The sequence below is a fragment of the Corvus moneduloides genome, chromosome 1, assembly GCF_009650955.1.
Source record: "Corvus moneduloides isolate bCorMon1 chromosome 1, bCorMon1.pri, whole genome shotgun sequence".
In the NCBI taxonomy this organism is placed as follows: domain Eukaryota; kingdom Metazoa; phylum Chordata; class Aves; order Passeriformes; family Corvidae; genus Corvus; species Corvus moneduloides.
This window is the reverse complement of record NC_045476.1, coordinates 134908377-134935517: the sequence shown is the minus strand read 5'-3', so window position 1 is coordinate 134935517 and position 27141 is coordinate 134908377. Positions and strand designations below refer to the sequence as shown.

The following is a 27141-nucleotide window of genomic DNA, read 5'->3' as shown; positions in this document are numbered from 1 at the left end:
TCAAGGCCAGGGATTTGAAAAGGGTGAAGCAAAGGATCTATTTGGTAGCTTAATACTCTCGGTAAGGCAGCCTGCTGATCAAAGTGCATAATGAAAACTTCTCTGCACTTAATGATATTTTCATAGAAAGAGGTATGATTGCAGCTAGAATTGCAGCCAGGACAGTTGTTGGTTTTCTTTTCAGCTGCTGAAGTCTGTTTAAAGCAGCCACGACCAGCTTGCCTGGTGGAAATGCTGATGAGTCTTGCAGGGCAATCTCTAAAGTGAATATAAAATCACAGTTTAACTTCTGAAATGCAGTACAATTTGTGTGGGTGGGTATATCTCGATATACAAACAGAAAGAAGATTCCACAGCAGCACAAAGGTGTTGGAGCATGTCCAGAGAAGGACACAAGGTGGTGAAGGGTCTGGAGCACAGGTCTTGTGAGGGGTGGCTGAAGAAACTAGGGTTGTTTAGCCTGGAGAAAGGGAGGCTCAGGGGAGATCTGATCACTCTCTACAACTACCTGAAAGGAAGTTGTAGCCAGGTGGAGATCTGCCTCTTGTCCCAGGCAACCAGTAACAGGACAAGAGAAGACAGTCTTAAGCTCTGCTAAGGGTGGTTTAGGTTGGACATTAGGAAGAACTTTTTCGCTGAAATGGTGATTAGACATGAGAATGGGCTGCCCAGGGAGGTGGCGGAGTCAGCGTCCCTGCGGGCGTTTAAGTAAAGACGGGATTTGGCACTTAGTGCTATGGTCTAGTTGACAAGCTGGTGTTTGGTCATAGGTTGGACTGGATGATCTCAGAGGTCTTTTCCAACCTAACTGATTCTGTGAGCTGGATCTCTTCGGTGGTAGCTTCCTCCTGCCCGTCGCACCAGCTGCGGGCAGTAGGTTGGTTGTGCGTCTCCGCACCGAGCCGGTGCCAGGACGTGTCAGCCAGCACAAGGCAGCACCGGCCTGGGGCACGCAGCTCCGAGGTGCAGCAGCACTGCAGACCCTGGCGCTGCCCTGGAGCCAGGATACAGGCGGTGAGGGGTGACCGAGGGGCAGGCTCGGGGGCGGCTCACCTGCGCGGGCCGGGGCGGGCCGGGGCCGCGGTGCTCGCTCACCTGGGCGGGACGCGCCGCTGAGTGACGGGCGGCGGCCCCGCCCCGCGGGCACGGGCGGCGCCTCCGCTGCCAGCCAGGCGCCGGCGGGGGCGGGCGTCGAGCCGAGCCGGGCCGGGCCGGGGCAGCCGCGACGGGCACCGGGACGGGCGCGGGGCCGCCATGGAGCCCCCGAGGGACCAAGGTAGGGCGGGGGGTGGGCGCTGCCGCTGCGCCTCGGGCGGGCGGCGGTGCTGGCGTTGGCGCTGGTGCGGCGGGGACGGCGGTGGCTCTCGCAGCCCTTGGCTGCTCGGCCCGGACCGGACCTGCCCTGCCCAGCCCAGCCCAGCCCTGCCCTGCCGTGCCGGGCCGGGCAGCGCTGGGGGTCGGGGCGGTGCGGAAGAGGCTCGCCCCGGCCTGGGCAAGGCTGCGCCGGCCGTCGGCTCGGGAAAGGCGGAACCGGGGCCGGGCGGCGGAGCACGGGGCGGCTGCCGGGCCCCCCAGGCGCGGATGCACGGGCAGCGCATCCCGGCCTTCCCGCGGCGCTTCGTGGGCAGAATAAACTTTCTGCTTGCGCCCTGCGGTAAAAGTAAAGCTCTTCCATTTTACGAGTGTGCAACTTTTGATTGACCAGCGCTGTTCGCAGGGTTTGTTCCCTTTTAATTCTCTCCAGCCCAGGGTTGCCCCGCAGCTGGCAGCTCCGTTTGGGCAGCTGCCTCTCGGCCCCTGAGCGGCAGCAGGGCTGGCGCCTCTGTGGCGCTTCACTGGTGTGCATTTTGCCTGGGAAGACTGTTGTCCTACCTGCCATGGTTGCAACACTCTTCCTAAAACTTTATGGTTTATTGAAAACCAAAAACCTTGGGACTGCTTGCCAAAGAGAGCAGTTGGTGCTCTGATGAAAACTGACCCGAAGGCAGGCAAAGCACGTTCTCTTGCTGTATAAGCTTATCCCACAGAGGTATATTAGATTTATCTAACCCATTCATAGATCAGTTGGAGCCTTTTATATGGTGTGGTACTGAACTACACGCCAGCTGCTTTCCACTAGACAAAGTAGGGCAGGCTGGGGTCACTAAGTTACCTGCAGTAAGCTGGCAGGGCTGCTTGGTTAGCTCTGTGTCTGTGCCCTTGGGCTGATTTCATTCAGGGTTTTCCTGCTTGTCATGCTGGGGATGGCAGGAAGCATGCAGTTGTGGCGGCTGGAGTGTTGGAGGGGCTCGAGCTTCTGGGAATGTACCCCTGACTCTGCCACGGTCAAGCTCTGTGCTCTGCCAGGTGAGCTGGTCTGGGCACCAGCCTTGATTTGCTCCCAGTTACACACAGCCAAAACACACAGTTAAGTGTTTCGAGACTTGTATAGTATACTCGTACAATTAACAATGACTTCTGAGTTTCTCTGTACCTAGAGAAAAGGTCAAGGCATCTTTGCCTGACCAGAAGGTATAATCTGGTGAGGGGCTGAACCTCCTCAGGGAGTTTCCTTCAACCATTTTGAAGTCCTGTGTCTATTAAATAAAAAAAAAAAAACCAAGCCAATCAACGACAAAAAAAAAGGAAAGAAAACAACCACCAAACCCTGTTTTTGGGTACTAACAAACAGTATTGTGCCAGAAAATAGCACAACTGTCCGTCCAATCAGAATTTTAATTCCAACTGCAGGAGCATTAAAACTGATGTCAATATTTGTCCCAAAGTTCTTGAGGCTTTTCTATAAAAAAGCAAAGGTCCTTATTGCAACTGCAGGGTCTTGAACAACTTCTGATGGAAAAGGAGGGTAAAATAACATGATCTTTTGAAAAACTGTAGTGACAGTCCTGACACTTACTAGAGGTTTGTTTTGTTATTTTACTCACTTCTGTTATAAATGGCTTCCTACAAAGAGGGTATTGCACCTCAGGATGTTTATCGGAATAGTGTACCTAGTGTGATGTAAGGGACTGTTACAGAGCAAACATGGTGCAACACCTTCTTCCTCTGCCTTCTTTTTGGAGTGATTATGCTGTTTTCTGTTCATGCTGAGGGGGAGATCTGCAGGTACAATGGGAAAATCTAGAATAGTCAACATACTTGTGCCAGTTAATTAATGGCTTCTAATACCTTGCCAATTAGACTTCAAAGACCACTTTCCTTGGCAAACTGGAGTGCTTGCATTGGCAACTCTGCTCGATGATACAATATTATTACTCACTAAAGCCAATGTATGTGGTTAAAGTCCAGGCTGCCAGGTCCTGTCTCTGGGGCTGGCTTGGATTGCCTCTTTTAATCAGAAATTAAGTTGCTTAAAATTGCAAGTCAGAGGTTGCACATTCTGTTGTTACGATGACAGCTTTCTCAGACAGCAAAAGTTAGGAGGTAGGAAGAAAATCTGGATTATGGTTAAGACTGCAGCCAAACTGGACAAGGATAATGTTCCAGGTGTAGAATGTGCTGAAGTCTCTCCTCTCTCGAGCAGTCAGGTTTGGCAGCAGTCCTTAAAAAGTTGTTCCTAGCCTACCACTAGCAGGATCAGAACCACTGAGCAACTTTTCACTTGAAATGTCTTCGTTTTCAGCAAAGGGATATTTGGACTGGCTCTGTGGCTCCGTGTGATTCTTGGTGCACTCCAAAGGCTCGGAGCCTCTTGCTCTGTGATTACAGGTGCCAAAGCAGTAGTGTTGGCTCAAGCCAAATGGATATAATATTATCCTGAGATGAGGAGTCCCTTGTTCTGTTGCTTTGCTTTAACTTGTCATGAACAAAAATCTGATTCACTGTATGGACTTAGTTGCTGAATAGATTAATAACTGCAGTTGTGCTTTCACAAAGATGCTGCTGTCCCCTCTGCCTCCCTACTCCCCTCCCCCCTCCCCCCCAAAAAAAGTGAAACCACAACTACACCTGATTATGCTTGCAAAAAGAGTCTCTCTCTGGCTTGCCACTGTTACTGTTAGTGCTCATACAGTTTACCAGTGGAAGAATATGGATGAAGCTGCCCCTACAGTGGATTGTGCCAGTGAGCGGTCTCACGAACACATGCACCACAGCACAGTTATATAGTAATGATCCATCTCTGATGTTGTGTTCAGGGGTTCCTCTTATGCTTCAGCAACGCTTCACTTATGTAACCTGGTGTCTTTCAAAATCTTCAGGCTTTTGTGGTACTTAAAAGGAGTCCCAAAACACTACATGTGATTTCTTGAGAGACTATGTAAGCCTTTCTTTTCCTAGAGCCTTGACTTGCACTTTTGGGGCTGACAGAATGGACTTTAATGTTATTTTTTTGTGCAGAAAGAACTTGTTGCTGGCAGTAGCATAACATTTCCCCCATTGTCCCATTGGACAAAGCTGCACCTTTTCCTACTGCTTTATTTGTTTTCTTATCACTAGGTACTTGCAGTACTGTAGGTATGATTTTTTTTTTTTTTCACTTAATGTGCAATTGTGAAATCAAACACTTGTAAGTAAATACAAGTGGACAGCTGTTGTGGGAACTGCAAAGGAAGAATGATTTCACTGAGCTGAGTGTCTGTAATGGTGACTTGAAGATGACAAAAATATCAGAAGACTTACACGAGTAGGTCCCTTGAACAGCAGCATGCCCTCATTTCTTTTGCATGAAAAACTGTATTGGGGGGGTTGAAATCAGGCTGGGGGTCCTGACTTGATGGGGTGGCATAACGTGAGTTATTTGATGGTGTTGTTGTCCTCCTCTCTAAGCCAGTGCGTGAATGAGGTATGGAAATGTGGGGGATCTGTGCGCTGTGTTGGAGGGATGCTGGAGCAGCTGATGCACAACTGTTGGGTGGGCAGCTGGAGGCTGGAGCAGTGTCAGCTGTTCTGCCTTCCTGCAGTGCGTGAGCATTGAAGGGTAACTTGAACTCTTCATTCTTGCTCACACCCACTTCAGTAGGATATGGAGGAGGGGGCCAGCCCAGTGGCCCAACTGTGGAAGGAATCTGTGGCTTGTGGTATGCATGGATGTTTATCCCTGTTCCCTACAATGAACACTGTCACAAGCAGGCAGTACAGTCTTTCACTCAGCCAGAGTAAGGTCTGCTCTCGGACATTTTGGCGCAGGGAAAGCTTAGCTAAGGATCTATGTTCTTTGATCCTCCAGTGAGGCCAAGCTGTAACTGCTCGGGGCTTTTAAAATCCGACATGAAACTGATGCAATTCCTTTTTGTTCCAGTTTCCCATAATTAGAAGCAGCCCATGGGTTCCTCTTTCTCCCACTGCAAATGCCCTCCAAAGCAATGGGAGGCCTTGGAGGCTCAGGCTGACGTTGCTGGCCTGAAATAAAGCACCGCACCTTGGCTTTGGTGTGAAACTGTGCTGGTGCAGGCTGAGCAAGCACCTTGCTCTGCTTGATCTGGGTGCTTTGTGGGTAAAGTGGGAACAGCTGGTTTTCATGGCTGACAGTTGGCTGCCATATGTTAACACCTCTCCTGGCCTGGGCACGAGTGCTATTGAGCTGCTGTGAGCTGTGCCTGGAGGCTGCAGAGCACAGCCCCTTCCATCTGCAGGGGCTGTCAGTAACCACATAGTGCACTACTCTGCCTTGGGAATGTTATCTCTATTCATTTTTATCTCATTCGTATCTCTATTCATGCTCCTGTCTATCTTGTATGTACATTTTTTCCCCTTGTCTTCTACAGCTGCTGAATACAGCAGCCTTTGACTAACAACCTCTGCTTTGTGAGCCAGCTGTTAGTATAGTCCCAGAAAGAGCTGGGTGATGAAGGAAGTGAGTGTTGGGGCTTCTGATGCTTTCTGCCATGCACTGACCCTGCTGGGTGAGGACATCCCAAAAGCTGCTTTGGCTGACCTGAGTGTTGTAAAGGCTGGGGAGGCTTTGTCCTCTTTCTTCACAACTATTTGCTTCTTTAACAGGAAGGTGTCCTGGCAGTTTTTATTGGCAGGTAGTCCCTCAGCTGGTACCGAGAAGTCTTGCAGGGGGATGAGGGACTAGAGTTTCTGTGTAAAATCAGGGAGCTGTTTGTGGATTGCTGATTCCTGAGGGTGCTGGACATTGCTGCAGGTAAGGGAGGTTATGTGCTGTATCTCTTCAAAAAGTGATGTTTCCATGGCAGCAGACACAGTGCAGGGAGTCTTCTTGAAAGCCAATGTTTTCTTGAGCAATTTTCAAAAGAAAATAACCCAAACTCCTCCCTTCTTAGTTTAATAGGAGAGAGCAGCAGTGTCATTTGCTGAGACCTGTGCAGCAGACACCTGGTGAGTGTGGGGTTTTTGTGCTTTTACGAGATGCTCACCTCCAGGTAGGAGGATGATGACCCTGCTGTTGCCTCCACTGGAGTCTTTGTAATATGGGCACTTCTGATTTGAGATTTGCTGTGTGGAGGAAGGGAGGTGTTTACCCTTGTTCTTTGGATATCCTGCAGTGAGTAAGCAGAAAAATGTCAAACAAAGGGTGACTAAAAGGGAAAGCAAGCATTAAGTGAGATTAAGTACTAAATTGAAATGCTCTTGTTCAGCCAACACTGTCACTTTGTGTCAGCTTCAATTTAAGTCTCCAGAGGGACAGCTTTCTCTCCTGTTAAATGTAGTGACTGTCTTCAAAATTGCTCATATTTGGGTGTGTTAGCCAGAGTGATTTGGAACCTTCACTCAAAAACCTTGTGTTAGAAGACAGGCTTTCTACTGAAAGCCTTCTCTTTTGAAAAGGGCTGCAGTAACAGACCAGCTACCCAGAACTTTCTAATCTGGATCTCTCCTGAAGGTTCGGTGTCACTCCTGCCATTTCTTCTTACTCATCTTCCTCGTCTTCCTCTGGTTAAAGGAGCAGAAGTGAAAGAATATGTAGCTGTGTGTTGGCTTTGGCCATTTGGCAGGATGATAACATGAGCCAGGCTAACTGGTCTGGAGCATCCTTGCTCTGCTATGAAAACACTTATTTCTGGCAGAGGTGTAGATGGCTGTATGGATTTTCTGCTAGTGCAAGTACAAGTGGTGGCAGTCAGCTGCATGAGTCTGCAGCCACTTGTCCGGGGGTGTGGTGGGGGGAGCAGCACAGCACTGTCTGCCAGCAAATGCTGGTGCGTGGAAAAATGCTCATTGTGCTGTTACTTGCTCCTGAGCAGAAAGGGGTGGATTGATGCTATCTAGAGGGAAAGCAGCAGTTCTATTGTGGTGTGAATACTGTCACTGAAAGAGGCAGCTTTCCTGTTTTGCAAGCTGACTTCTCTATTCCAGAGTATGAGAGCAATAAGTGTCCTTGGATGCTGACTGACAGTGGAGTGGCCCAGCAGATGCTGCCTTAGCCAAGCCTGGAATGCTCCCTTTTCTCTAGAACTGAGGTCTATAGGAATGTGCTGTGCCACATGTGGTTTGGAGTGACAGGCTTCTGAACTGCCCCTCTCCTGCTGGTAGCCTCCCAGCAGAACAACAAATGTGTGCTGTGCTTGAAAACTTCATAGATAAAGAGGAAGCACACTTTGTGTGAGTACATGGAAAGAAAACCTGTTTATTGTGTAATTGAAACGTTAACAATCTAATTAAAGAATTAGTTTAGAAAGACTATTATGCAGATGAAGCTTTAGTAATAATAAAGGTAACATACAAACTTAGTTTCTATACCTTTTTCTTGGTGTCTTACTCATCCTTCCCCTGGCTTCTGGGGCTGTCAGTATCATTTTGGTGGTGGCAGGGGTATTAGAGCAAGTTGTCATATTGTGACTCCTTTTCTGGGAGGCGTAGGATATTGGTGGTTTCTTCCTCACTGTGGGATCCACTGGAATCCTTCTGTTCTGTTTAGTTTTTACAGACCTTTCTTTCATTGCTTTGCAAGCTCCATGTTACATCCAAATCTATTATATAAAGTGCCTTTTATATATGTTAGATATTATTCCTTTGCTCTCTGTTATCTGTGTTATAAGATAGTTTTGTCCAACTGCACATCTCCACTGGTGACTTTCTTACAGCTGTGGGATCTCCATTGTCAGCCCTGTGCCCTCTTACTTGTACCATGCCTGTATTCTCACACCCTGTGTCTCTGCTCTGAGACAGGCCAAGTAAAACAAAGCTGCAGGCAAATCAAGAAGGGTTGAGACAGAGCAAGCCTGACAAGTCTCTAGTCCTGGGGCCTTGCAAGCTCGGCTCAAAGCTTATGTCCTGTCACTGGCAATGGCAGTGTTGTACTGTGGAGTAACAAAGAGGCTGGGGAGCACCTGCAGCTTGCTTGGGGTGGTGGGTGAGGCAAGCAGAGGCAGAACAGCAGGTATTTTTCCTGTTTTGCTTTCCCTTGTCTAGCAGCTAGAGGGAAGTGGCGCTTCATCAGAACCCCCTAACCCTTGGATAGAGATGAAAAGATGTGCCAAGGGAGGCGACCTGGGCTGGAGTTGGTGTTTTCAGACAGGTGCTCCTCCTGTGCTTTGCTAGGATTAGAGCCCATGCTTGGCAGTGATGTTGGTTCATGAGAAAAACCTGAAAAAGGTTGAAAACAAAGCTGTGTAAGTAATGTTTCTTAACTGCTCTTTAGGCTGGCAAAGCTGTGTAGCATTGGGAATGTTGCTTGTGTCTGTTTGGTGTTGTTTACTTTTTGCCTAAAGTACTCTAATTAAACTATTAGCAGGGGTCCCAAGATGAGCAAGAAGTGATCCTACTTATCTCTCTGTTTTTTCTCTGCCTAAATGTGTATCACATCATGACATTAGAAAGTCTTGGTTAATTTGATCAGGATAGCAGAATTTGAAAGAAACTCCCCTTCTGCTTCCACTCGAGTCATCTCTGATGTTCATTGCAGTGTTCTACAGCAATCCAGTCCCTGGGAATAACATACAGTATTGGACATTTGCAGCTGCTGCCAGGACGGGCTGCCTTTGAAGAAGGCAATGTCACTGAACTTGCATCTTCTGGTACCTTGTAGTCTCTGCAGAGTGTATCAGAGTCCTGATGTGTCCCTTGCTTTTCCTCACACAGGTTCCTGGGAATGGAACTGTGCAAAGACTTGCCTATAAGCAACTTTAAAGAAGCTGTCCTTTAAGTGAGAACCAGTACTTCCTACTCAAAAGAAGGGTCAGGGTTATGAAATGGGCACAGCTCACACTGGCTGGAGTGCACCTTTCTCTCTAGTGTCTGTATTGTTCTGCAGAAGAGAAGTCCCTTCAGCACATCTCAAAAGTGTTTTGCCTACATCTGAGGAGTCTTGAGAAGCAGGCTGAAGGCAGAGCAGAAAGCCCCCAGATCAGTCACTGTTTTTGACTTGCTGACTGCTCGGTGTGCTTTGATGACTGCTGGCAGAGGTTAGTTCTGTGCCTGCACACAGACAGGCCTCGGTGTGCGTGAGCGGATCACACGCCGCTGTGCAGGCTGTTTCCATAGCACCAAAAAAATCTGCGCCAGGCAGTCCCTGAAGAGGTTTTGCTGAGCAGCTGACGTGCATTCAGGGATGAGGAGCATCAGAAGTAGTACCAGACTAGGCATGGGGTAGGAATGGAGCCTGCTTTAAATATTGACTTTCCTGTTGCCAGATGTCACAGTCTTGGCAGAAGGAAAACAGGCTGTTTTACTGCAGTGTGCTTTGCTTGGAGCTATGAGCTCTGAAAAGCACCATTCATACTCTGTTTCATCTCCTCAACAAGCTATTTGCAGTGTTGTGCTCCAAAACTGTTTTTTTAACAGGGAGTTTGTTCTTGAGCAAAAGGAAAGACCTGAAATGACTTCTGGTCTTTCTCTTAAGACTTCTCTGGTGCCTGTGTGGGAGTTATGTTTTACCTTCTTGTGCTCTGAGTTGTGACAAGCCTTTGTGTCTGCTGCCTGGGCAGACTCTTCAGGCGCTCTGCAGCTCTGATATCCCAAGTATGTCTGTACGGGCCCTCAAGAAAGGGGTGGGTCCACCTGCTGTGTTCAGAGCATTGCCATGTGGCCTGTCACCACCTCTGCAGACACTTGAAGGAACAGGGAACAGAACCTCCTGCAGAGGACCCCAAAGAGAACTGTCTGGAGAAGGCCACAACCCCAGCTTGCCATTGTCTGAAATGGTGTTGTGCTGCTGCTTGCCAAGCAGGTGTTCATCCCTGATCTTCTTGTTGAGCAAGACTGAGCACATTGTGGGTCTGGCTCCCTACTTCTTCCAGGTCTCAGGCCATAGTTGGATCCCTGCACACTATCTTTTCACACCAGCTCCTGGTCCAGGCTGTGTGGGGACCTCAGCCCCAAGCTTGAGCTGGGGGGATGTATCCCAAAACCAGATTAGGATGTGTTGGGGGGATCCTGTGTGTCATAGAAGTTGTTTATGTAGTTTAACTGCCAAAAGCTCTACTGCACTTCTAGCTGACTGCTACTGTCATATGATTTAAGTGCAGTGATTTGGAAGGAGGGGAAGACTCTGAAATATTACTGTTATTTTCTCCAATAAAGCAGTCCTTAACTGCAGTAAAGGTGTATTTTAGACACCCACTCTAAATCTCCTTGTCTGAAAATTCTAATGAAGGAATAAACAGTCACTGCTACCATTTAAATAACTGTTTATAGCAATCAGTCTTAAATACTAGCCTTCCCTAAAATACATTTGAATTTCTTAGTGCACTTCTAGTAAATGGTGAGGTACAACAGAGACACCTGTCTGTACTTTGTCAACTGCTACTTGAGCTTTGTACATCGATCTCATTAACACTTTATGTAGCAGAACTAGTGTGAACACTAAGCAGGTAGTAGTACACTTCTTTGGAAAAGTAAAATTCAGTGGCTGAATGTCTCTTTTTGAATATAGCCTTGGTTTTTAGATGCAAACAAATCTTGCTTTCCTGTCCTTCAGGTTAATCTTTAAATACTCAGTCAACTTAGTTGTTTTTGGTTTTCTGGAGGAATCTCTAAATATTGTAGGGGGAAGAATTCGGTTTTGGACTGTGGTGTCTCCAACAGTTGACTTTTTCCAAAGAAATCAGTCTACTGCAAGTGCATTCTTGATTACTCAGTTCCAGCAATCGGTGCTGCTGTTCAATATAAACTTGTTTAACTATGTTTAATATCAAAGGAGGAAAAAGCCAGCAGCTCACCAGGCACCTAACAAGTACCAGAGAGCTGCTGCATGTACTGCAGGTGTGCAGGGCTGCATGTATTGTATGTTGGTGCGGGGCTGCACCAACTGCCCACTGATTGGGTTGGTTGGACAATACAGAGCACTTCTGTAAAGACGCAGGAGTTGCATGGTTTTTATGGTGTATGTATGGGGGTACTTGTTCATGTTCAAATGTGGTTTTGAGGACTTGGTTTTAACAGTCCAGCAATCCTACAGGAAAGGTGGCTGGTGCTCTCAGAGCACAGCTGCAATGGTAGGTGAGCCTTCTGCACCCTTTCTAATACACCCCTCTTGGTGCATTGCTTAAAACACCAACTTCTGAGCTGCAAGTTGTTCACACTCTTAAGTGTGTAATTTGTTCCCATAAACTATTCTGGGTTAAGGCAACCTGCAGTGTCAGTACAGGCTGGGGGAATGAAGGGATTGAGAGCAGCCCTGTAGAGAAGGACTTAGACTGGTGCTGGTGGATGAAAAGCTGGATATGGGTCAACAGTGCGCACTTGCAGCCCAGAAAAGCGGTAACACATCCTGGTCCTCATCAAAAGCAATAGTGGCCAACAGGTCAGGGATCTTCTTGGATCTCATGGGATCCCACCTGGAGTATTGTGTCCCGTTCTGTGGTCCCTAGAACAGGAAAAACTTGGGCCTGTTGAAGCAGGTTCAAAGGAGAGCCATGAAAATCATTGGAGGGATGGAACACCTATTGTATGAGTGTGTTGGGTTGACCCTGAGTTGATGGACAGTCTTTAAGACCAATTACGCTTCTCACAATTTACATATTTAAACCACACAGAAAGGCGGGACTTCCCCTTTTTGGTCGGAGCTCGCCTGCTGGAAGGTGGGGGGGCTCCGAGCCTCACGGCCCCGCTGGGCCGGGCCGGGGCCACTGCCCCTTTCCCCCTTTCTCAGCGCCACGGCACGGACCCTGGGTCGCTGGGGGGGACTGTCCCAGAGCCGCAGGCAGCTAAAACCAGCCATGGACTGCTCACAGCTAAACCCATCCAGCGTGGCTTCTGGGGACAGGCGGGTCCCTCTCCTCTCCATGCGGAGCCGGCGGAGCCAGCGGGAGCCGGCAGAGCCTCCTGTCTGCAGCCAGCACACTCCGTGCTGAACTGAAGAGGACACCATGCAGCCAGCAGCACAAAGGGAGCGAGGCTTTCCCCACCGTAAAGCCTGAACAAGAACACCCTTCAACATGGCGGTTTCAGAGTCAGAGAAAGAGAAGTGAGTCACGTGGGACGGAGCTGGAAATGGCGACGGGAGAAAAGAGGGCGGTGCCGCGATTCTGGCGCGCAGCTTAAAAGAAACCTTCTTGCATGCCGTGGTGAGAAACTGTAATACCACAAACTGTTTGTCTCTTTAATCCATTTGAAGAACATGGGGGGATGGAGTATCCTCGTGTGCCTATGAAGTTTGTGAAGAGTGCCTATGCCAGGCTATATAGAAGTAGTGAGAGGCTGTTAGAGACTTGTGGCGAAGAAAAGCCTTTGTGTGCAGGCCAAAAGAACTTATCCTTAAAAAGATGAATAACCCCATGTGATGGCCCATGTTTTGTAGTATGAAAGAACTGTGAAATTCTTCATGGGAGAGATGTTCTACACACAGCAGACTGTTTGTTTCCGGGCGGGTCTGCTATTGGCAGTTTGGGAACCATGTGCAACTGAAGGAAAACCTTTTCTTCCTTAAGCATAAGAGAAAAGACTTTTCAAGAACTGCAACACTGACTAACATCCCATGTTCTGTTATCCCTTGTGTGAGCTGGATAAAAGGAGAGAAGTGCTGGAAAGGGGGGGGGGGGGGGGGGGAATTTACTTTAATTTTGTTTTGTTGTTTTCTCTTTACTTTTAATTCTGTTAGTAATAAAGCTCTTTCATTGTACTGCAACTGTTTAAGGTTTGTGCCTGCTTTGCTTTTCTCCTAATTCTTATCTCACAGAAGAAAAATAAGTAAATAATGGATATTTTGAATCAAAACCACTACATTTAATTGGTGTTTCTGCCCGGTTTCGAACTCAACCCGCTACAATGAGGAAAGGCTGAGAGAGATGAGGTTGTTCAGCCTGGAGAAAAGAAGGTTTCAGGGAAATCTTATTGCAGCCTTTCAGTAGTTAAAGGGGGCTTATAAAAAGATGGGGACAGACTTTTTAGCAGGGCCTGTTGTGATAGGATAAGGGGTAATGGTTTTAAGCTGGAGGAGGGTAGATTCAGACTAGATATAGAGAAATTTTTTACATTGAGGGTGGTGAAACACTGGAACAGGTCGCCCAGAGAGGTGGTGGGTGCCTGATTCCTCAAAATATTGGAGGTTTTAGGTGGTCCACTGGACATTTGGAAAGTCCAATGGAAGCAATGGACAGGGCTCCGAGCAGCCTGATCTAGTTGAAGATATCCCTAGCAGGGGAACTGGAACGAGATGACCTTTAAAGCTCCCTTCCAACCCCAACCATTCTATGGTAAAACACAGATACTGACCAAATATTTAACTGGGAAGGCTTACACCGCCCTTAAAGGGTATTTGGGGCACCCTGCTTTGCTATCTTTGAGTGTGAATTGTAGATGAACACGAGTACTATGGTTCATGAGCAGGGAGAATTAGTTTCTGCATATTTCTGAATGGTACCAAGTCAAACCTGTTGGAGTTGATGCTTTGAAGCTGAGTGGTTTCGATTGGCTTCTGTGCCTGTCACTGTGCAGATTTTTTGGCATGAAAGATTTTTTGAGATTGTATAAGAAGGAAAACAACTTGAGTGTCAATGGAGTCAGCAGAGCAACCTGCTGAGTACTTCCTGCTGTGGTGAGGAAGTGTTTTTGGGATAAATGGCAAAAGGGAGAGCCTTACTGGAGTGAATGGACAGTCTTCTTATTCTGTTTTAGCACACTGATGTGTGAAGTCTTTAATATGCTTCTGTTTCTTATTTACAATTCAAGAGCAAAACTTCACCTTGGTGAATCCCAGAAGTGTACTTCACTCCCATCCCCAATGAAGAGTATTTTCCTATTCAAAAGCATCTTTTGAGAAAGCGAGAATACGAGAAGAGGGATACAAAAGTCAAAGCAAGACCTCTGTGTGTTGTTGAGAGGAGCTGAGAAAACTTTTAACTATTTTTAGGAGGGAAAACTGATAAATTAAGGATAGAGCTAGTGTCAAATAAAGTAACTTCTCTAGTTTTCCTGCTCCGAGGTAATGTTACTGGAGAAGCCTTGTTTGCCCTTCATGCAAGGTGGTGCCAGCAGCATTTCTGAGGGATGTGATGGCTTCTTAGTAATAATGCTGTATCACAGCTCCCTGCTACAGGACACACTTGTGGATTGACAACTGAGGACTAGCAGTACGCAAGGCAGTGTTTCGACTTTCACCTCTTCAACATCCTGATACAGTTTTTACCAGAATGAAAAACTGTGGGTTGCATTATTCATAGCTCTTGACGCTCTGAGTTATTCTGAATGGTTTTTTTGTGCTGATGGCCGAGCTGTAGTGTGCCAAACCTGATGTAACAATAACCTACTGGGCACCAGCTAGAGCAGTCCTTAACCATAAAGTTTGAAAAGTTTACCAGACTAATCTGTTAAACAGAACGGATCCATTAAACTAGAGCATGACCAGTACTCAGAATGGCTATGAATATATGTATTTTTTTGCTTGACATTTACAGTGGTGAAACAGGCTGTGTGGTGGATTAGCTTGTGCAATAGGGAGTGATGCTAAACTTAGACTTCACTTAGCAGTGTAAAGCTTTATTCTTGGAGTTCGCACTGATGTTCTGTTCCAGGTCAAACACTGGGAGGAGGCAACTTGTGGAACAGTGCAGTTCTGGAGCAGCTACTCTCTAAAATCAGTGGAGGCGTGCTTTCTTTACCAAAAATTACCCAACCACAAGCCCCAACATAAAAAAACCACAAACTACCAAAACCACATAAAACTAAAAAACACCGCTTCCCCTCCCCCTCCTCTCTTTTGGAGCTGAACCTCAAAATACCTCAAAATTTGGTCCTTCAAACCTGCACTTCTTTCTTCCCGCTGTAGTTTCCATCATGTCATCTGCACCAGAATCAGGAAAAATGCCTGCCTTTGTGTTCATTAGATAGGTCTTTCCAGTTTTGTTCACTATCATATATTTCAGTAAAATGAGTGGTTAAATTCATTTGACTTACTTTGTTGCAAAATATAAATGAGGAACCTGGATGCTTATCCAAGCATGCTGATATTTAGGAAAACTTCCCTTTTTGTAGAATGGACTGGGACCCAACTAGATTGTGCATAAATATATTAATATTGCTTGGAGATCTTGAGAGATTAGTACTTTTGTGATCTGAACCTGCGTAGGTTGTTAAAAAAGGAAATACAGGTTGCCTGTAATGTCACCCAGCAGCAAAAAGTGGCATCTCTGTCCAAAGTCTGATCTGATGGAAGTGGGTATGCTCAAGTTTTCTAGGACCTGGAAGTCCTTTAAAGCTTTATATCGTTTTGTGGAATCATCACTGGACAAGCTTTCTTGACCCTTTTCTTTGCCACCTTCAGCTTTTGGAGTGATCAGTGTTTTATGATTGTCTGTTGATTTATGTGACAGCAGTATCTCTCTAGGCTAACAGTTTCATTTAATTTGCTGTCCTAGTGTGACTTGGAGTAGGGGCAAATGTCTCTTAACAGGATTTACTCAGCTCAAGCAGCATTAAAAGTCAGTCAAGGACATATCAATCGGATAAAATCTCGGAGTACTTATTAATATAATGGCAACTTCAGTGGTCATAATATTCTAAAGGTAGGTGCATTATCTGCATTATATTAGGAAAAAAAGCTGGTCATTGCAGTTGGTTTGTTAATGAATTGCTGCTGGTTGCTGCATGCACAGTTGCAGGATTCTCCCTCATCTCTTAAATGAGATTAACAGCAGTGCAGAAGTATTCAAGCTGACGTCCTGAGTTTGTCCAATTTGCAGCCCTGGCAGGATGTGTCCAAGATCCTTTAAGTAGTGATAGCTATTGCTCTGAATCAGTTTGGAAGCACTGTAGGAATTGGTGCTGCCCAGCTGGATATGGAATTTAGCAGTATGGGCAAGCAGCAGCCACACTCCATCTGGAACAGGATGCTTCAAGCACCACACAGTTGAGTGGGTGACTGGTAAAGTGCTGGACTATAAAGGAGTAGGTAATGTATCTCGTTTGATGCTGCAGGGAAAACAAAACAACTTATTCTGGGTTTTCAAGTGAGAGATTCCCAGTAATAGTGAACTGCTGCACAGGTACTTCATACCAGCAATCTGGTGGTGTGCCATTAACACTCCTTTGTTAGGTCTTACTTTCTTAAGTTTGGGAGGGCGCACTGAAATGCTGCAGTGTGAGAAATGTAGATGAATAATCAGGGCTTGTCTTCATTTTGGGCTTAGCTGCTTGGAAAAGCTGTAACGGGCTTGGTGTCTACTGCCAGCTTTTAGGTACCTTGTGGTAGGCCTGGTTCTCTGAAGGGTTTGTAGCAAAACCCATTACTGGTTTAAAGGTGTAAATTGACTGGTTGAAGAAGGGGGATCAGGAGCAGGTTCTTATGACCTGAGACATTTCTGGGGCATATATGTCTGTGTATTTACCATACTAGTGCACTGCTGCTGCTGACTAGGCAGAGTTTTACAGTTTCACAGATACTTCACAGTATGCTCTCAGATAAGCCAAGAGCAAAAATGTTAATAGGATTTCTATACAGCTTGCTACTTGCAGTTGGCCGTGTTTGAGGAATTGTACTTAAAGTTTTATGCAATTACACTTGTTTGACAGCAGAAGTCGAAATCGTAAACTTACTTAGTCAAGTCCTAAGAAGGGAAAAAAACTGGTGGTTTGCCATTATTGCTAAGCAAACAGCTGATCTTTATCATGGATAGCTGAATTAGGTGCCAGGCTACAGCAGGAGTGCACCTTAACCATACAACCAGTAACCTGTGTGTGGTAAAATTAGCAGTGCTTCTAAAAAATGTCACTCCTCTTGGTGTTATGTGCATCCTTTGTGGAAGCCCACCTGGAGATTACTGTCCTCTGACTATTTGTGAGGAAATTTGTGTGGTTGTGCTAAAAATTACTGTGCCCTGAGTGCAGAAGTGACTCGCCCAGTGCTACTGAAGGGCAAGCTGACATCTGTAGATGAACTGACATGTGTTTGGAAGCTTTTGTGTCAGCATTCCTCTGGACTGAGGAGCTTTGCTAGGGGAACCTGAGAGCATGCTCTAGAGAGAGTTGCTGGAGGAGTAAAGGAAACTGCACTGGAATGGATGAAAAATAAATTGAGGAGTTGGAGAAGGGAATTCAATGACTTAACTTGAGCCTAGTTTTCTTGGGCTCATGCAATTGATAAAGGGTAAAAGGAGGACAGGTTCCTGCTGAAAGGCAGCTTTAGCTCAGTGACACTGGTAGCTTATTTGTCTACTTCAGCTTTTTCTTTCTGTACAAGAGTGAACTCTTCCTACTGCAGAGGCACTTCCCTCCTGAAGAAGGGGTGTCGGGGGAAGTAGATGGCTTTTGTACTTGCCAAGAGCTGCTTCTGTGTCTAGAGTCACATGTCAAGCCCAAAAAGTTGCTTGCTTATTCACTTAGTGAGCAAAGTGTAAGTCTGTCCCTTTTATGAAAATACAGGAGACTTTTTCCCCCTCCCAGAATCTGTCCCAACTGGTCAGCTACCTTTTTCCTGTAGTCTCTTACCAGAAACCAAGGTAGTCTCTACTGCTGCAAAGGCTTCTGCTTTGCTTGTCAGCTGTCATAATACTCCTGTACACTGGGGAGATGTGTGGAAGTGAAAAGTCTCCCGTGAAGTCTCTGTCCATACCTCAGTTTAGAAAGTGTGGGAGAAAACTGAACTTTATTTTTTGTCAGCAGGTAGATACTTACAAATCTGCTTCACAAGATGAAGGACAGGCCACAGACCTTCCCTAAGACAGGGTGCCAGGACCCCTTGTGTTCCTGAAGAAGAGAGGTCCCTGGAAGATCCTTGGAGAATCTGGGGGAGCTGCCTGTGACTTATTACAGCCATTGTGTTAATCACAGAATGGTTGAGGTGGGAAGGACCTCTGGAGGTTCAACCCCTGTTAGGGCAGGGCCACCTGGAGCTGGTTGCCCAGGACCATATCACAGAACGGTTTGAGTTGGAAGGGACCTTAGAGCTCATCCAGTTCCAACCCCCCAGGCATGGGCAGGGATGCCACCTGCTAACTAGATCAGGTTGCTCAGGGCCCATCCAAGCTGGCCTCAAACACTTCCAGGGATGGGGCATCTACCACTTCACCTGTGGTCACCTGTTCCAGTGCCTCACCACCCTCTGAGAAAAGAATTTCTTACTAATGTCTAATGTAAATTTCTCCTCTTTTAGTTTGAAACTGTTCCCCCTTGTCCTGTCACTATCTACCTGTGTAGAAAGTTGTTCTTCCTCTTTTTCAAGTCCCCTTTAGGTACTGAAAAGCCGCAGTGAGGCCTCCCTGGAGTCTTCTTCAGGCTGAACAACCCCAATTTTCTCAGCCTGCCTTTGTAGGATGTCTCATTGAGAGATCGTCTTTGTGGCCGTTCTCTGGACCGGCTCTAGCAGGTCAATGTCCTTCTTTGCTGAGAACTCCAGAGCTGGATGCAGTGCTTTAGGTGGTGTCTCACAAGGGCAGTGTAAGGGTGGAGAATCACCTCCTTTGACCTGCTGGCCACTCAGCTGTCAATGCAGCCCAGGGTGCATTTGGCCTTCTGGGCTGTAAGCACACACTGGTGGCTCATGTCCAGCTTTTTATCCACCCAAGTCCTCCTCTGCAGGGCTGCTCTCAAGACCTCTCCCAGCCTGTACTTGTATCTGGGACTGCCCTGACCTGGGTGCAGCACCTTGCACTTGGACCTGTTGAACTTGATGAGGTTCTCATGGGCCCACTTCTTGAATTTGCCCAGGTCTTCTGGATGGCATCCTGTCCTTCTGATGTGTCACCTGCACAGCTCAGCTTTGTGTCATCTACAAACTTGCTGAAGGTGCAGTTGATGCCACTCTGTGTCATTGATAAAGATATTAAAGATGACTGGTCCTTGATATCCGTGTCTGTGGACCACGTCCAGATAGCTTTTGAATATCTTCAAGGATGGATTTTGTGAAGTACTTACCCTAAACCCGTGTTGCTTGCATCAAATTGTGTGCTGCTTGGTTGCTTCTGTACTTCTGCCCTTTATAGTAAATGATGGAATTTCTGTGCCACGCCAAATGCAGGCATGAACTTGGTAACATGGTGGGAGCTGCTGTGTACCACAAACACTGAAGATTTTGTCGGTATTATTAAGGTACTGCTAAGACTACAGATGATGCTTTTTTGGATGATTCTTTTTTAGATCTCACAATATGTGATTCAGCTTAATGCATAATCAAATTTGCTTTGTTCTTAAAACCTCAGTGTCGATTTCGTGTTGCGACCTGGTACCTGGCAGACTTTTCTGGAGCTGCTTTTCAGAAATGGAGGCTCTGGGATTCTGTGTTAAAAGAGGGAGGTTTGCTTTAAGAGTGCAGAAAAATAGACTTGTCCTACGAGGGAGGCAGGGAGTCACTCCAATCGGAGTCACTCAAGTAAAACTTAGTTAGATTGTGAGGTTACATATTAAAACCTTGCTTGAAACAATACCATTTCTGCACTGCAATCTTTTCTTCCTAATCTTTTCCAACTAACATCTAGCTGCAGCTCAGCACTGTTTCTTCACATTTTTGACAGGGTCAGTCTCTTGCCTGAAGGATTGGAGTCTATAGAGAATGCAGCATAACTGGGATAAGTGGCCGAAGTAAAATAACTAAATCTAAATAACTAAATCTAAAATAACTAAATAACTAAAATCTACCTGGCGATGCTTTGACTCTGTTAATCTCACTTGGAAGTGCCCCTCTGTGTTTGTAGGGTTTGATCTGACTTTTCCAAAGTCAATGCAAACTCTGATCACTGGTTCTGGGGTGCTACTCTGTCCTTTGGCCTGGACCCTTTCCATAAGTCAGAAAGCTTTTTACCTGTTACTGCTGGAGCTGGGAAACGTGACTGCTTAGAACACTGTTTGAGACACACAACTTTGTCATAAATCAGGGATTTCTGCCTAATTTTCTAAGTGCTGAAACATTTATAAGGTAGTAGAGAATGTGTGCAAATATAGAGAATTTTGTCTGATATGAACGGGTTAAGTATTTTACTGTAGTATCAGTTTGTCTAGTGGCAGAATATGCTGGAGTGTGGATCTACTCCCTCACAAGAGCTCAGGAAATTAGTCTGAGTTTATAATTGGATTGAGAGAAGAGAACTGCTGCTTTCGCCAAGACATGCGTCAGCTGTCTGAAATACTGTGGGCTGAGACTTTGGTTTAAGAGAAGAGCAATACTGGCAGCCTGTGATCCTCACCTGTAACATTTGAAAGTGTTTGTGTTGCAGGGAGGTATGTCGTGGCAGAATACTGATCATTCTAAGAGGTAGTGGTTGTTGGTGGTGGTTTTTTCTTTGGGTTTTTTGTTTGTTTGTTTTAATAAGAGTAAGTGAAGGCAGCACTTAGGCTAAAGAAAATTCTGGAGAAGATATTTCTGTACAAAAAACCTTATTGAATGATGTAGTTGTATAAGCAGAGCTTGTCCAGAGAAAGCATGTGGGGGAGGCTGAAGTACTGAGATTAATATTGTGGTGTTGAGTTGTACCCTGCTAGAAGACAGCAGATACTTAACCCCTTCAGCAACATTCTGCTGACCATTGCTAACGGGGCTGCAGAAGCCTATAGCGGTGCTGTTCAGGAATTGCTGTAGCTGTGCAGCTCCGTTCTTATCATGCACAAATCTCAGGGGACTGAAAGAAGTGTCTGCTGTTAAAGGAAGGGGAGAGAGCACAGTGTGGGAATTAATATACAAATTTCAGGCTTGTTTAGTCTTCGGGCTTCTGTCTTATTGCTTCACAATATCTTTTTCTCTTAATGCAGTTTTAAGGCCTCAGATCAGGTGCTGAAAGGCTTTACTTGTCTGTAAACTGGCAAGATTTTGAAGATCAACTTGATGCTACAGAATCTAGATTGGCTTAAGATGCTTAAGTAGCTTTATGGCTCTTAAAATGGCTTATGCCGTATAAAACTCTGTTGGAGTGGGGAGAGGAGCCTGACTGTTGCTGCCTGATTGGGATCTACCTGGGAAAGATGGGGGTGGTGGAAGACTGCCTGGCTGGAAGTCTTTGCCCCAGACACACTCTCTGGCAGGCCTCTTGTCAATCTTGCCTCTTAGCGGACTGAAGAAGATGAAATTCAAACCAAGTATAGGCTGAGAAGGCAGTTGAATCTTAACAGGCAACCCTGAAATAAGAGACTGAATCTTTTTTGCTGTGCCCCCCAAAGAGCAAGTGCTTCTTGCACCTCTTTCCCCTCTTTGTCAACAAAGTCTTCCCCTCATTTTCCCCCATTTTCTTTTGCTTGCTTAAGTGCTGGAGTCATGATAGCCTTGCCAAAAGTGTGAGCTGTGATGCACAAGTTTGGCAGCTCTGGGTATAATCAAGACACAAACACGGGGTATTCAATGTGGTGAAGGTGCCTATGTAACAGCAGAACTCAGAGTAGATGTTGTGGATTGGTTATTTTGATAGCTTTTTCCAAAGTACTGTTTAGATCATCTTAGGGTAGCTTCTGCACTCCTCCAATCCTGAGGCATGAGTGGTAGCCTTTCCTGAGTTTAACTGTATGAAACACTACTGAATACATAGCTCAGTTTCTTCAAAGCCTGGAGGTGATACTCATTCATGCTTGATCAGGGTTTGGTTTCTGTAGGGAAGGAGGGATCTAATGTTTCCATGTATGAACAAACTATTGTTCTGCTAGACCTGTATGTGGGAAAAGCAGCTTCTCTGCAAGGCTACCATAACATCTTAGCCTTGCCATCAAGGTAGAAGTGCTTTAATACTATATTGCCTTGTTTAAATTGTTGCTAGAGCTTTGGGTTAAGGAGGAAGCTGCAGACCTGGGTAGCAGGGGCTAGCTGAAGAAAGAACCATGCCTGAGACTAAGCAGGCAAATATCTGGTGAAAAGTGTTTGCTCAAATTCAACAGCTTTTCTAGCTGTGGAGGGAGTTCCCTCCCTTATGATTCATGAGGTGCACAATCTGTACTGATTGTTAATGCTAAATAGTTACCTGGGAAAGCTTTAAGTACACTCTGTAACCTTAACAGAGGAGATTACAACATGATTAATGGTGGGAATTGTGATGGTAATGCTTTGCTGAGGCTTGCCAAGCCTTCCTGAGCCGTTTTGTGACATTCAGTTGAACTTGTCAGTAATTGGTTCAAGCATCCTTGACAGAAGGTATCATCTACCTTGTGCCAGTCTCTCAGACACCAGCTTCTAAAATGGCATAGATGACTTAAGTACTAACCTCTTCGTTATCTTCAGGTGTTAAGGGCAATGAGTACTTGTTCTGGAATAGCAAAATCTTCAGTTTTAATCTCTTGAATAGTAAGCAAAACCCCACTGCTACTTGTCTTTGAAACAGCTCCTTCTTTAGGCTTCAATATCTTTGCAGGTGCTGCCTTGCATCTGGTATCTGCAATAACAACCAAGGTACACAGTAAAACTGAATTTATAATGCAGGGCAAAGAGCAGATACTCAAGGATACACAGTAACTACTCCAAGCCATGTAACAGAAGCCTAAACTTAAGTTTCAGCTCTGAAACGTGTGTGTCTTGCCCTGGGAAGGCAGCGTCCATCTATTAGGGTATGGCTCTACAGCCTCAATTCCACCTTCAGCCAGCTTCATGTGCTCTGAATTAGTGTGGAGAGGAAGCCGGTACAGCAGGATAATTTGGTCATGGGAGGGCCCTTTAGCAAGGCCTCATAATGAGCCTGTTTTCATAGTGTAGAGAAATCTTGATTGCTGTGACTATCAAGAGCTGCTAAACTGGTCCAAAAGCTTCACACTGCAGAGCAAAACCTTACTTTTTTGTTCTGTGAAGCTGCTGTTTGTCATACCTATCCTGCTTTGTTTCCTTGGGCCACCACTTGAATTTGGAAAATCCCTTGGAGAGAGATTCATTCCTCCTCCTCCAAATGCACCACAGCTAGCAGAACCTATCTTCTTCAGACTGGCCTTAGGCAGTACAGGGCGAGTGCTGCCTTGCTCTGCCCTGAATCTCTGGATGTGCTTAGGAACTACTGGGGAAGAAGCAGATAAAATGGTTGTTATGGCTGGCAGGGGATCTCTCAAAACTAGATCCTGAAGTGGATGAGTTAGGGATGATGGCCTACAAGTTGTCCTTCAGCAGGTTTGAAAGGGTGGACTGCAGTCCTTTCTCTTTACAGATGGATTGACTTGTACTTCAGTGTGAAGACCATCAAACTTCCCTAAGTGATGAGGAAGAAGCTTGTTCAGCAAAACAGCTTCGTTCCTCACCAGGTAGGATTTGTACCTGAGAACAAGTGAGGAGAAACACTCCTGTAAACTCTAGCAGGTAAGAGAGCAGGAGGCTGATGTGTTAGGTGATGTGTTTGAGAGGTGCTATAGCAACCCATCTGTATGGCCACTATAATTGACATTAATCTGAGCAAGGAGGGTAACTTGAAGTAAGGAGCGCTTGCATGATATCCTTCTCCTGGCAATGACCTTAGGACAGTAATATTTCTGTAATATTTCTAAAAACTAGAGATTGTCTTGGATGACTTCTGGTCTTGTGCTCAGGCTATGCGTAAGCCAGAACAAACAGAATTCAGCCTCTCAGGTGGAGGCTTAGATTTGTTATTCAGCAAATCTTCCCTGTAAGCCAAGTGTATATTCCAGCAGTGGGACATGTCCTGTATGTGTCTCTGACTACGCTGAAGATGTGTTGAAGAGTTTGGCCCATACACACTTCTGTCTGTAGGGGTGGCAAGCCAGGCTGGTGGTTGAGACTGGCAATCCAAATGTCTCTAGGGACATGAAACCACCTTTTGTGCTATAAAGATGTAGGAAGAATACCAGATTTTTTTAAATGGATGGTAAGGGGTAAATCTGAATGTAAGGAATTTCCTGTAAAAGACAAAAACGTAATGTTTGCTCCAGGAAATGCCTAGGAAATGGTATTCTTGATTGTTAGCAGGAATCAACAGATTTTTCATAAGGGATTCTTTTTGCTATAATAGCTAGTTGTAGCCAGATAGCACTGACTGGTGTTAAACTGAATTATTATCTAGGGTTGGGAAAAAGTCCTAGGGTGTAGCCTCCTCTTCTCTCTCTCTTTCTGTGTCGGGAGAGTGATGGCAGAAAACACCCAGCTCTTCGTGTGCCACACCTGAAAACTTGTCATTTTGCCTAACCCAGTTAGTACAACTACTGCCTGAGCCTTTTGCACAGAAGGCAGCCCCTGACTGCTGAGTTACACAAGGGAAAGCCACGAAGCACAATCTGTAGGTATTCATATTAACAGACTTGGTTAATAGAGCATATTATTACTGTAGCTGTGTTACAGTTCTCTGCTGCCTCTGGATGCTTTCACTAGAATCAGTGACCAAAGCTTTGACCTTTGCCAGGTGAACTTTGCAGTATTTCTGGCACACGCCACAGCCATGTGTCAGAAATGCAAAGGGAGATTCTATTTTCTTCTTTTCAGTGGGTTTGGAAAATAGCAGAGGCCTGTGTTTCAGGCTCCAGCAACTCTCATTGTTGTGAGCCTGCAGGTACTCTGCACCAGAAGCAAATGGAGGTCTGTAGCCTAAAGGAGCTGCTCTTTAATTAGCTGTAAGGTCTGTTCCTGTGCCCACTGACTGACTGCAGTGGAAATGGGAAGTTAAAATTCCAGAAGGGATGTGCTTTCTTCTCATATGCCCGGGGAATACTTTGCTCAGATTTGACTTTGGTATGCTTCAAGGCTCCTTCACTTCTCTGGAATAATGTCTGATCAGCTCTGTCCTTACCGTGCAGGAAAAGATTAACTTCCATTTGATTATGCTCCTCTGTGTGCAGACTGCAGTGAGGATCCCAGGTGAAGGTGTGGGGTTTGGGAGGAAGTATTGCTTAGCTAGAAAAGTGATCTACATTGCTAGTAAGCTTGTGTTTTCAGTGAAAGAAGCTGATCTTGAAATAAAAAAAAAAAAAAAAAAAAAAAAAGTAAGTAGTGAAGTGCTGCAAAGCTGTGCTGAGTGCCTCTTTTAGGTAAGAAGCAGTTCTGCTTCCCAGGGTTGAATCTTAAAGGCCTGGCATGAAGTCAGATGGCTTATGTAAGTTGACCTTTCTTTATGGTATATGTGTCAAAACATAAATACATTTCAGGCGATGCATTACCGGTTCCTGCCATTACTGGCTGCTCTAAACAATGCTGGTTGAAGCACCAAGGACATAGGGCAGTGCACTTCGTAAATATTTAATACCACCCCCCCCCCCCCCCCCCAAAAAAAAACCAACCCTCAAAACTCATCAGACCCAGATATATTTAGCCTCATGAGCAAAAATCGTAATGCACATTAGAACGTTCATCAATAAACCTAGGTGGTGTTTATAGCCCAGCCTTCAGAGAGGAGTGCTGCTCTCTCCTATTCTGAACTCACACTACAGTGTGATACCTGGGCAGCAGAGACTGTGTTCTCACTAGTGGTTATTACACTGGTGGAAGCAGCTGGAGAAGTAGCTATGCACGCAAAATTTTCCATTAATCAGAGGAAAAAGTCCAACACAGATGGTATATAGGATAGATTACGGCTAGTAATCCCTTTGTGTCCTAGAAGATTAAGGATATCCTGGTGTAGCTGCAGTCAGCTGACCTTTTTTTATTTAAACGATTGAAAATAGTTGATGCAGTTCTGCAGAGCACCAAGGCTCTTGCAGAAGCCATGAGTGGTGCACTGTGAATGTTTGTTAAAGGAACGGTCTGTTTAAGTACAGTCTCAGTTACAAATTTACAGGAACGTAACTTTGTGCCATGTAAACAGCAGCAGCTACAAGATGGCTAAGAAATCACTTGCTAGATGGCTCTATCATATGTAGCAGAGCTGAATTCTGTGAGGAGGCACAGTGAGTGTCATGTGAAGAAATGGAGGGTTTCTGAATCCTGCTGTCTGGGTCACCATTCAAAGATGAATGCTTTGGTGGAAGAGGAGGATGGCTGCGCGCTCTGAACTGTCTGGCATGGATCTATATGAGGATTACAAATCGCCCTTTGATTTCAATGCTGGAGTGAACAGAAATTATCTTTACTTGTCGCCTAGCATAAACCTTTCTCCACCTGGATCACCTACACTGACAAAGTCTGGTAACTTCCTTCTCTTCCTTTCTTAAAATCTCTACATGAAATGTTTAGCAATTAATATCTGTAAAACTTCTCAAAAATCTATGAAAGTTGGCCTTCTGTTAGTTTTCGTAAGTGTATTAGCTTCAGTGTGTTGTGTAGGTAATATCTCATGTGTTAGGCATTTACCAGCTTTACATTATTTGTTATTTCTTCAGTAGAAAGGCATTTTGAGGGAAAATGAAGTGGCAGAAACAATTAGGAACAAAACCGGCAACTTCTTCAAGATTGGAATAATTTGCCTAGTTTGACTATTAGATTTATTGAGGGGGGAGGTAGAAATTGCATTTTTACTAGGACTTCAGAGCTCTGGATAGTCTAAAGTCTGATTTTGCCATAATACTGAAAATCTCACTGATTAACAAAAATGCCCTCTAAAGCCTTTACTCCATTCTACCTAGCATTTAAAATGCTTCAAACCTTCCACCTGCAGATACTAACTTCACTGGGGCTGCCCTGTGCTGTGCTGCAGTGGCATCTGTCTAGTGCTTAACCCTATGAGTTTCTAGCTGGTAACCTGTTCTGTTGTACAGAACACCTATAGCTGTGCCTCCCAACACATCTTAGTCTGGTTTTACTGTCATTCCTTTCCCTTCCTTGCTGCCAGATGTGATTTTCCAAAGTGATTTTAAATAAAGAAATCTTAGACCTACTTCAGGTATGGCAAAACAAAGTTACACAGGTGTTAACTTTTTTTTTTTGATGGGCTTGTTACTTAAAATTTTAAAGAAACATGCATCTCTTGGGGAACCTCTGTGTGAGCTGTAACAACCGTCTCTGTGAACTTGATGAGCCAGGGGCTACTGGGAAAT

The 27141-nt window shown here is 45.6% G+C and overlaps 1 protein-coding gene across 5 annotated transcripts in view; it reads left to right on the top strand.

Moving 5' to 3' along the window:
- The first annotated feature begins 1177 nt into the window (after positions 1-1177).
- The window catches only part of TPD52 (tumor protein D52), a 41757-nt gene continuing 15793 nt past the window's right edge, over positions 1178-27141 (top strand). For 2 of the 5 annotated variants that reach the window (XM_032128139.1, XM_032128130.1), the window contains exon 1: positions 1178-1276. In XM_032128139.1, coding sequence (XP_031984030.1) covers positions 1255-1276 — 22 coding nt within the window. In that variant the 5' untranslated portion in view covers positions 1178-1254. Of the gene's footprint in view, positions 1277-25831; positions 26294-27141 lie in introns of those variants that run through there. The other 3 variants (XM_032128113.1, XM_032128104.1, XM_032128122.1) reach the window with 2 other exon arrangements.